At 37.5% G+C, this 11,690-nt stretch overlaps 1 protein-coding gene across 1 annotated transcript; it reads right to left on the bottom strand.

Moving 5' to 3' along the window:
- Positions 1-4,731: 4,731 nt before the first annotated feature.
- On the bottom strand, positions 4,732-11,471 carry C6H9orf57 (chromosome 6 C9orf57 homolog). Its single transcript, XM_060013420.1, has 3 exons — positions 11,381-11,471; positions 7,510-7,665; positions 4,732-4,856 (listed from the first exon to the last, which is right to left on the bottom strand). Exons 1-3 carry the CDS (start codon positions 11,469-11,471, stop codon positions 4,732-4,734), a joined length of 372 nt encoding a protein of 123 aa, XP_059869403.1.
- Positions 11,472-11,690: the final 219 nt, after the last annotated feature.

Genomic DNA, 11,690 nt, shown 5'->3' with positions numbered 1-11,690 from the left:
TTGACATTCAGCTAAACTGCTTCAGCAGTGGCCACTGCTGTCATGGTTTGCATTTCTCCTACGATTTCAGGGATAATACAGATCTAAGTGAGCATTGATCATATAACCAGAGCCTATCTCATGAGCTGTATTTAGCATGTGTTATTTTATTTTATTTTTTTTAAAATTTATTTATCTTTTTTTTTTTTTGGCTGCATTGGGTCTTTGTTGCGCACAGGCTTTCTCTAGTTGTGGTGAGCAGGGGCTACTCTTCCTTGCGGTGCGTGGGCTTCTCATTGTGGTGGCTTCTCTTGTTGCGGAGCATGGGCTCTAGGCACACAGGCGTCAGTAGTTGTGGTGGGCTCAGTAGTTGTGGTTCGCAGGCTCTAGAGCGCAGGCTCAGTAGTTGTGGCACATGGGCTTAGTTGCTCCGTGGCATGTGGTATCTTCCCGGACCAGGGTTCAAACCCGTGTCTCCTGCATTGGCAGGCAGATTCTTAACCACTGTGCCACCAGGGAAGTCCAGCATGTGTTATTTTTAATGTAAGAAAGCAATAGCAAATAGGTGTTAATGTTGAGTCATATATAAGCATACCTTGTTTTATTGTGCTTTGCTTTATTTTGCTTCACAGCATTGTGTTTTGTACAAGTTGAAGGTTTGTGACAACCCTGTGTTGAGCGTCTATCAGTGCCATTTATCCAACAGCATTTGCTCATTTCGTGTCTCTGTGTCATATTTTGGTAATTCTTGCAATATTTCAAACTTTTGCATTATTATTATATTTGTTATGGTGATCTGTGATCAGTAATCTTTGATGTTACTATTATAATTGTTCTGGATGCCACAAACCGCATCCATTTAAGACGGGTGAACTTAACTGACAGATGTTGTGTGTATTCCGACTGCTCCACTGACCAGCTATTCCCCCATCTCTCTCCCACTCCTTGGGCCTCCCTATTCCCTGAGACACAAAAATCTTGAAATTAGGCCAATTAGTAACCCTACACTGGCCTCTAAGTGTTCAAGTGAAAGGAGAAGTTGCATGTCTCTCACTTTAAATCAAAAACTAGAAATGATTAGCTTAGTGAGGAAGGCATGTCAAAAGCCGAGAGGCTGAAAGCTAGGTCTCTTGCATCAAACAGACAAGTTGTGAAGGCAAAGGAAAAGTTCTTGAAGCAAATTAAAAGTGCTCCTCCAGTGAACACACGAATGATAAGAAAGTGAAACAGCCTTACTGCTGATACGGAGAAAGTTTTAGTGTCCTGAATAGAAGAGGAAACCAGCCATAACATTCCCTTAAGCCAAAGTCTAATCCAGAGCAAGCCCCTAACTCTCTTCAGTTCTATGAAGGCTGAGAGAGGTGAGGAAGCTTCAGAACAGTTTGGAGCTGGCAGAGGCTTGTTCATGAGGTTTAAGGAAAGAAGCTACCTCCATAACATAAAAGTGCAAGATGAAGCAGCAAGAGCATGTAGAAGCTGCAGCAAGTTATCCAGAAGATCTAACTAAGATAATTAATGAAGGTGGCTACACAAAACAACAGATTGTCAATGTAGATGATACAGCCTTCTATTGGAAGAAGATGCCATCTAGGACTTTCATAGCTAGAGAGGAGAAGTCAATGCCTGGCTTCAAAGCTTCAAAGGACAGGCTGACTCTCTTGTTAGGGGATAATGCAGCTGGTGATTTGAGGTTGAAGCCAATGCTTATTTACCATTTTGAAAATCCTAGGGCCCTTAAGAATTATGCTCAATCTAGTATGCCTGTGCCCTGTGACTGGAACAACAAAGCCTGACAGCACATCTGTTTACAACATGGGTAACTTAATATTTTAAGCCCACTGTGGACCTACTGCTCAATAAAAGATTCCTTTCAAAATAGTATATTACTGTTCACTGTTCATTGACAATGTACCTTGTCACCCAAGAATTCTGATAGAGAGGTACAGTGAGATTAATGTTGTTTTCATGCCTGTTAACACAACATCAATTCTGTAGCCCATGGGTCAAGGAGTAATTTCAACTTTCAAGTATTATTATTTAAGAAATATATAATGTTTCATAAGGCTATAGCTGCCATAGATAGTGATTCCTTTAATCGATCTGGGAAAAGTCAATTGAAAATCTTCTGGAAAGGATTCACCATTCTAGATGCCATTAAGAACATTTATGATTCATGGAAAGAGGTCAAAATATTGACATCAGTAGAAGTTTGGAAGAAGTTGATCCCAACCTCATGGATGACTTGGAGGGGCTCAAGACTTAAGTAGAGGAAGTAACGGCAGACGTAGTGAAAGTAGCAAGAGAATTAGATTTAGAAGTAGAGCCTAAAGATGACTGAATTGCTGCAATCTCATGATAAAACTTTAATGAATGAGGAGTTGCTTCTTGGATGAGCAAAGAAAGTGGTTTCTTGGGATGGAAACTACTCCTGGTGAGGATTGTTGGAATGACAACAAAGTATTTAGAATATTACATAAACTTAATTGATAAAGCAGTGGCAGAGTTTGAGAGGATTGACTCCAATTTTGAAAGAAGTTCCACTGTGGGTAAAATGCTATCAAACAGCATTGCATGCTGCAGAGAAATCATTTGTGAAAGGAAGAGTCAATTCATGCAGAAACTTCATTGTTGTCTTATTTTAGAAATTGCCTCAGCCCACCCCAACCTTCAGCAGCCACCACCGCGATCAGTCAGCAGCCGTCAGCATGGAGGCAAGTTCCTCTACCAGCAAAAAGATTATGACTTGCTGAAGGCTCAGATGATGGTTAGCATTTTTTGGCAATAAAGTATTTTTTAATTAAGGTGTGTACATTTTTTTTAGACATAATGTTATTGTACACTTAATAGACCACAGTATAGTGTAAACATAACTTTTATACGCACTGGGAAACCAAAAAATTTATGACTCTCTAAATTGCAATATTTGCATTAGTGGCAGTCTGGAACCGAATCCACAATATCTCTGAGGTATGCCTTTAATGTTAGAACTTGAAGGGATCTGAGAGATCATGTGATCCTATCTTCTTCATCTTACCCATGAGGAGAATGAGGTGCAGGGAAACCAAATTGACTTGCCAAGGTTACCAGCTAATTAGTGACACAAAATACCAGCACCCCGCTTCCTAGTTCTTTTTTTAGGCAGAACACTCTTTGACATAAATTGCAGCAATATCTTTTTGGATCTACCTCCTAGAGTAATGAAAATAAAAACAAAAATAAACAAATGGGACCTAATTAAACTTAAAAGCTTTTGCACAGCAAAGGAAACCATAAACAAAATGAAAAGACAAACCACAGAATGGGAGAAAATATTTGTAAACGATGCGACTGACAGAGATTAATCTCCAAAATATACAAACAGCTCATGCAGCTCAATATCAAAAAAGCAAACAACGTAGTTCTCTTCTCACTACATCACTTGGATTGTGAGTTAAGCTTGCAAAGCTCCCTGGAGTTAGTCACTGATGATCTGATCTTGTCATTTGTTTCCTCCAATATATTGGGTAATAACATTAGTTACATTTAAAAAACAAGAAAAATAGAAGTAAAATCTCAATGAAGTTCACTGATTTAGGATAACCACTGTTTACCAATGTAGCTGATGCATAGAGTGATAGAATAGTAGCAAGTGTATTTAAATCTCAGGATGAAGAAACTTTTTTTTTTGTAGTTTCAGAAATGTGGTCTAAGGAACATGGGTAAAATGAGTGTGGAGGGAAATGTCGAGTCTCCTTGGGCTTTTTTAAAATGCTTGTTTTACTTCAAAGTTTATAGAAAAGCATTTGCTGAAAGTCCACTGTGTGTAGGATGTTGTCCTAGGTTCTGTGAAAAAAATAATAAAAAAGTTTTTATTGAGATTTATTACTTACCATTTGAATTTCTCAAACTCCTAGAAATACAGAGAAAAACAACTTTAAATTTTAAAACACAACAATCTTGAAGTTGCAAAAGTAAGGCATTGAATGAGAATAATTGAATATGTGGCACATTAAAAAATGTGAAATGTAGTTCAGAGTATATTCATAACTCTTTAAAATTCCTTGTGGATGGAAATCCATTTCCCTGCTTCCGTTGAAATGCTTGATCTGCCAAAACTAGATTAGCCAAAGCACGAAGGCGTGGTTAAAGTATGGAAATACAGTATTTTGCCAAATCCTAACACAGATGGGAAAAATAAGTACCAACCCTCACACCTTCTCGAGCCCTTTGCCGTTTGGGTTCGTAGTTCTTACAGGCCTGGTTTGCTAATTCCTGGCTTATTTTTCCTGCAGTGTTTGTTAAATCAGTTTCTCCAGTACAATAAATTGCCCTGAAAGAGCAAGGCAGTTTGCTTTGGAAACCAAATGAACCCTTTCAGGTCACTTGGTATCTTGTGATACAATTAATTTGAAACTGTATTTTGCAATATGGAAATATTTAGGAAAATTAGTGAACTAGAGATGATATGTATAATTTGACTCAGAGAGTCACTCACGTTTTTACTTCTTTGTAGCTTTGAAATCATTGAAAGGGGAAATAAAAAAGAGAAGAGAAAGATTGTGCTGGAAAGGATGTTTCTGAGATGAGTTAGGACTGGTGGCTGAGAAACTGGGCATCTTGAAAGCCCAAACTGGTTTCAGACAATAACTCCTACAACCTGCAGGTCTGAGACTTTTGCAGAAAGCTGACTGATGGTAGCTGCTGTCTTGGGATGACGAGTTCAGGCTCTGAGATTGACTGATCAGTCAAGCAATTTGGATATGGGACCCTGGATCAGAAATTGCACAAAGGACGATGGCAGCAGTGAGTAGAGTGAATTTCATAAGTTGTCACGATTCTCTTGAAGCACTCATCTTGGCTCTCTGTGCAGCCTTGAACTGAATACCATTGAATTCCATCTGGGGGAAACAAGAGGTCATGGTAGATGAATCCCTTGGCAGGTACAACCTACCCGGCCTCAGTTGCTTCAGATAACTAACAGGTTAAAAAAACAAAGACAAAGGAAAACAAAGTAAAAACTCTAGGTCTACCAGGATACAATCATCTTGCCTTTTAAGAACTCCCACCTAAAGTTATTCTAGTTGTGTGCATTGCAATACAAAAGCTTTGAAATTGTAAAGCAAAATAGCTTTCAAACTCAGTTCATAAAGCTATGCAATTGCCAGTTTCTGTGTAGAAATTTTTGAAATGTTAGCTTTTTAGAAACTCCCTAATAATCATCCCCCAGTTTTACCAGGTCATGAGGTATTCAAAGGGCTGAATCCACAGAAGGGTCATTTAGATGTGTAAGTGCTTTTTAGGAATGGAGGTGTGTCGTAGATCTCATTTAATTTTCCCCCAATTACAAGTAGTAATGCATGTTCACTGTGGAAAATGTGGACAATACGCAAAAGTGCAAAATAAGTGACAACAATGTCCTGTAATCTTAGCATTCCCAGTTTCAATTGTATGGGGGAGAACACAAATGAGCAATTCTCTAAAGGCAGCAAAACATTTAGTTGGAAACTTGAGAAAACAGTAGCCTTTCAACTGTGGGCGATTTTGCTCCCCAACCCCAGGACATTAGATAATGCCCATAAACATTTTTGTTGCTGCAACTTGGAAGATATTACTGGGATGTAGTGGGTATAGGCCAGCAGTGTGCTAAATATCCTACAATACACAAAATATCCCTGTATAACAAAGAATTATCCTGCCAAAATGTCAATAGTGTTGACAAACTATTGGTAAAACCATCAAGCCTAAGTTCCAGTGGTATTTATTTTGCATCAGCATGCAGTGGCAGACTTGTCATGTTAGGAAACTGCTCTTCCCACAACATTGTAGTTATTCCAGGTCCTTGAGCCAACCAAGAGCTATTGTCAAGATTTTGCTGTATAAGCTTCCAAGCTCTTTCTTATGTGCAGAGTTTTTATGGTAAGTTGACTAGATGGCTATCTGTCCACCTTCAGGAAGAGAAATCACTGAGAGCTAACATTTCATGGCTCCAGGGGGGCTTGGCCCCTTGCCTCTTCAATAAGGAAAGGGTTCTTGACTGGTATGGGTGAGAGTCAGAGGGAACTTGGGGCTCAGAGAGCGGACATAGGTTGAACAAAGCTCAAGTAACCCTCTTAAAACCAAAACCCCAGCAGACATGACCCCAAATTTTCTTCCTCTCTCCCAACTGACTTTGATTTCCTCTAATTTTTTTTCTCTGCTTCCATTTCCATAGAGAAATTTAGAGTTTTGCTTTGTGGATTTTTATACATAAGTGGCATACTATACGTACTGTTTTGCAACTGACTTTTTTTCTGCTCAACAACGTTTTAAAGATTTTTTTCATGTTAACAAAAGGATCTGGTTCATTCTAAGTATTACATAGCAATCCATGGTCTGAATATATCATAGTTTAACACCTATAGACAAACAGTTAGATCATTTCCATTACTTTACTATTAAACATAATGCTGCAGTGATAACCTTGATACATGCCTTTTTGTGTTACATGTAAGTATTTCTCTGAAGTAGATGCCAGGAAATAAATTGCTTTGTAGACAACTGTGCTCATTTAAAATTTTAACTGAAATTCACAAATTGTCTTTAAAAAAGTCAAACCAATCTAAACTGTCATTAGAAAATGTATGAGAGTTCCCATTTTTCCATATTGTCACAACCCTTGATATTATAAAACTCATAATTTTTAGCAATCTGATGGGTTAAAAATATTATTTCTGTAGTTTGCATTTCTTTGATATTTACTGATGGGTTGAGCTGCTTTTTATGTTTTTAGGTTAAGTCATTTATATCTCCTCTTCTGAAAATTGCCTTTCTATGTCTTTAACAAGTGTGTTTGTTTGTTTTTGGTTGTTGGCCTTTTAAAAAATGAGTTTTTTAGAAGTTCTTTATTCTGGGTAGATATTAATATTTTCTTGTTATTTCCCAATTATTTTTGCCCAGTTTTTTCCTTATCTTTTATAGTTTTGGGGTTATCATTCATTTCATAAATTTTAAAATACTGATATATTCAAATTTATCATTTCCTTTATGATTTTTGTCTTTTGGATGTTAAGGAGGCCTCCTCTCTTTCAAGCTTAAAATATGTTCTTCAATATTTTCTTCTAACGTTTTCTTCATTTGGATTTTTATGTTTCTCTCTTTAATCCATGTGGACAAGGCCAGCTTCCTGGGCATTAAACCTGTGTGATTACACAGAGCCCTGCACTTCGAGGGAAATTATGTATTAATTTTTTGTGAGGATGTGAATGGTGTGAATGAGGCAGTATATAGATTTCTTTAGAAATGTGTGCTCTGAAGTACTCACATTTGAATTAGACTACAACACTCCTTAACTGTGTAACATCATGCAAATTTCTTAATCTTTCTATGCCTCAGATTTCTTATCTTTGGGAATAGCGACAAGATCCAGCTCATATCATTGATTTATTGGTGTGATGTAATCTAGGTAAAGCCCTTAGTATAGCATGTAGTAAATGCTCAGTGAATGTTTGCTCTTACATAAGGAGTTTTCCTGTGCTTATTTTAGTTAAATGTTTTTAAAGTGTTATGACTTACCTTTAATATGGACCTCTTTTATACAATACTGTCCAGGTTTTGTTCTGCAGGTTCCAAAGTCCAAAAGACATCCATGGAAGGGGATTGAGAGGTTGCATGATCTACAAATCACACCTCCAACACCTCCAAATACAGGACAGAAAAAATAAGGGAAAACTAGAGATGGACACCAGAGCCAGAAAAAAAGACAGAGAGAAAAGAGAAATCCAAAAATAAAGCAATGATTTTCAACTTTAAAAAGTATGCAATATTTTATAAATTGATTCTAAAAAGTCACATAAATTTAAAATATTTTTATTTGGAGAATTTAATAGGGGAAATTTCATAACATATGCTACATTAAAGAACTGGAAGCACTCTGAACTGATACTAATAAAAAAATGAAGCCAGGTGGGCTAAACAAGTTAGTTGGTTAAAATGTATTCAGTTTCTCAGAGCCTAATTAAATCAAACCAAAGTTATTTAGCCAGAATATTTAATTTCAGCCATATATCCACTGTTAGGTCTTCATTTCCATGTCTAAGGAAGAACATTATATATAGTAGGTTCTCTGTATTTATGGTTTTTTGATTAATATTTACGTATTGGTAATCTTCAATACGCAAACTCAGTGGCTTAAAAGTGTTATTTATTTTGGTTATGTAGAAATAGCCCAGAGATTTTTGACCTTGGTCAACGTAGATAAGATTGGAAGACATTAACTGGAAGATCACTTTCCAAATCTGACTATGCATCAGATTCACTTAAGCAGTTAAAATGAACACAGATTTCCACAGCCTCCACAGAACCTGAGTTAGAATCAATAAGAGGTGGGGCCCAGGAATCCGTACTTTAGATATCCAGAAACAGTGGAGGGCGTGTGATCTGAATGTAGATGTCTGGACCAGTTTTTGAGAACCACTGGTTCTGTTGAATTCAGGAATCTCCTTTATAATAACCCCTGTAGGCGGCCTTGGCTAGTGATGGAGAGCTCATCATGATTAAACCAGTGCAGACTGTTAAAGAATTCTTCTGAAATTGAGCTGAAATTTGTCTTAAAGTTCATAGTTCCAATCTTCTAATATATGAAAACCATTGCTGTTCCACTCCTATTCACTAGTTAACTCTAAAGAAGAGTTTACTAAACATTTTGTGCAATGTATTTTATATCTCCGACATATTGGGGATTAGAAGAGATCACTTTTAATAGAAAATAGTCTGGCTGATGAGGCTAATTAACCTCTGTTGACTATTCTCCCCAGCTTCAAACTCATCTAAAGATATTTTGGAAATATCACATTGGTTTTCTCATTGAGCATGACAGAATTTCAATCCATAATCAATGATCAACCAGCAAATATATTTTAAAGAACTAAGCTTATGCCAAGGATTCTGCTAAACAATCTACATTTCCCACAATAAATCTTTCAGGCAGGTATCATAGTTGCCCACATTTCACGTAAAAGAAAACTGAGGCCTTAAGATTTTAAGTAGCTCACTCCAGTGGTGGAGACAGGAGTTGAAAGAGGTCTGTTGAAATCCAAACCCCTTGCTTTTAGCAAGCACACCATGTCACTGAAGTTGCCTACCTCTGTGTATCCCAAACCCTCTGATGTCACCTTCTTGTTGCTGGAGATTTTGACTCTTCCAAGATTCAGGGTCAGTCTCCTGCCCAGAATACTAGGGCTGCTTGCTTCTTCAAGTCATGCCTAAGGGAGTTTTCCTCCTGGACTCGTGATTTCTCAATTCATAACTTGTCCTTAGTGATCTACTACATAGCTCAGACCTTGGTGCCAGTGCCCCCCCCGCCCCCCCCCCCAGTGGAGAGCTTATATGATGCCAGATCTTTCTCTGCCATGCCTAAGGCCCCTGGACTGTGTTCCTGGATGAGATCTGCTCTAGTTTCTTTCTCTCCCTCTCAGATGGTCCTTCTTCCTTCTGATTCCACACCCAATATCCACAGCCTTCTTCCTAAAATCTTGGCCCTGACATTCTTTACTACAGCTGAAGGCGATGCCTTAACTTTTAGGTCTTTCTGCTGACCGTATTTGTCCCATTGCATGAATACTTATAAATACGTTCACAGATCCATTTCCTTTCTTCCAGTCTCTTTTTGTCTGAAAATTTATTGTTGGTTTTATTAATATAACTAACATATGGTACATTCCAATTTGACAACGAAATTTAAAGTTTCAGGTTTTATGTTAAATTAATAGTTTCCTCACATGATTAATTCTGAAGTATCCTATTCTACTTCATGATCTTATTGTGGGGAAAATCTAACAGACTGTATTTAATTACTCAAATGCATATTATAAATATATATGTAATTATTTAAACATTATAAATCATGATGATGGTGATCATGATTTTTAAAATGACCATCCCTTACTTCATGGACACTCCTTACTTCAAAATTTCTCTTTATGCTGAATTTTCTTCTTTTACCCTCACATCTTCCCTGTGTATTCAACAAAATTAATGCAATCTCCTGCCTGAGTCATTTTTTTCATGATATCCAAGACAGGGAAGATGTTCTCTTGAAATTTTTCATCTATTCCTATGTTCCCTTCCACATTCTTTACAGAAGAGAAGTGTAAAGACTTAAAATGCAGCAGAGACCCAAGCAGTTTGAGTTTGCTCCTGCCCTTTCTGCAAGGGGTAATGAAAACTCTATTGCGCATTGTATATAGTATTGAGGGTAGTGTGGGAAGCAGAGACTACAAACAAGTGGTCCAGGGGCTAGACCTGGTCGGTTTAACTTGCATACTGCTTTCACAATGTTAACATTTAAAAGTTGGGAGAGTTTTCCTGCAAACCTGAATATCTGGCTTCTCCTGAAGAATCAGATTTGGCATTGTTCGGCTCTCCTTTCTCCATGTCAGCTGGGTACTGGCTGCCCTCCTCTGGTTTTGTTACTGGGTGATCCGCGCCCCCCCCCCCCGCCCCATTTATATTATCTGACCAAACACTTGAGGCATTTGAGATGGTGATCCCAGTATTAGGTACCAAAAGTCTCTAAGTCTCAGTATTAGAATTTTATTTACCTCTGGGATACCTTTTGGATTTTTCCTACTGACATGTGGTCTCCAGACCAACAGCATTGGCATCACTTGAAGCTTGTTGGAAATGCAGACTCTCAGGCCCTACACCTGACCTGCTGAATCAGATTGTACATTTTAACAAGATCCCCAGGTGACTCATATGTACCTTAAATCTTCTGACTCTAAGAAACCCTGCCCTGTTAACCCCTGGGTTCAGCATAGAGCAGCCATCTTCATTAACCATATTACCATTTCATTGGGAAGGAGAATTCCCATGTGCTTAAACATGCCTGTTTGGAGATATTACCTTCATGAACATCTACCTAATTTGAAGGGCCTTAGGAATTCTGTAAAAGGGATTGAAAGCTCTCTGTTATGTGGTTCTTTTATAAATGAAGGAATATTATAGTTGGTGGTGATGAGCACATAGAAAAAGTGCTGGGAGAGCCTTGTCTATGCTTATTTGGTCTAATTTATTTTTTGGGTCATATTTATAAGGGCTTCCTGCCTAGATTGATTAGTTCCAGCTTAATGATAATAATAGCAACATGTGGGCCACCATCTACCAGCTCAGTTTACTCATGTATAAAATGGGAAATAATAGCATTTAACTCATAGGATTGTCATGTGGATTCAGTGCATTAATACAAATAAAATATTTAGACCAGTACCTGGCATATAGTAAATGCTGAATAAACGTTAGCTCATTGTTATTTAAGGGTTTACTCAGGCTTTGTTTTAAGGACCTTTGGTACTTTATTTAAGGCCACCCTCCACTTATATTGTAATTCTGCAATTTCTTGAGTAATTTTTCCTCTTTTTTGATTTATGTTTTCTTAATGACTTACCACCTAAGAGGCAGAATAAGATAAAAGCACCACCGAAGACAATCCTTCTCATTCTAAGATTTCTAGCCAAAAAAGATGGATGGAAAGACATGTACCACCATTAAATCTTTCCTAGGGAAGTAATGAAGTTGTACATTTGTTAGCTGTTATAAAAAGGGAAATCACTAAATAAGTTTATTTCTTTCATTAAGAAACTATAAAGAAATTCATTTTGTGAAGGAGGAAAAACAATGTACCTGTCTATGTCAAAAATTCACGATAAAACTTTTCTTAGTTCCAGAACATTTTAAGTTTAGCTGTCTTCTTATTA

Source organism: Delphinus delphis, chromosome 6 (assembly GCF_949987515.2).
Source record: "Delphinus delphis chromosome 6, mDelDel1.2, whole genome shotgun sequence".
Lineage (NCBI taxonomy): Eukaryota > Metazoa > Chordata > Mammalia > Artiodactyla > Delphinidae > Delphinus > Delphinus delphis.
This window is presented reverse-complemented; position numbering and strand designations above follow the sequence as displayed.

Excerpts from the sequence above, each read along its gene's own strand:
- C6H9orf57 (XM_060013420.1), bottom strand. The coding sequence starts at position 11,471 with ATGTCTTTCCATCCATCTTTTTTGGCTAGAAATCTTAGAATGAGAAGG. Across the intron at positions 7,666-11,380 it reads CTTATTCTGCCTCTTAGGTG|TTTTCCCTTATTTTTTCTGT; the intron begins GTAAGTCATTAA and ends GTCCATCTCTAG. Across the intron at positions 4,857-7,509 it reads AAAAGAGGTCCATATTAAAG|ATGGAATTCAATGGTATTCA; the intron begins GTAAGTCATAAC and ends TGTTTCCCCCAG.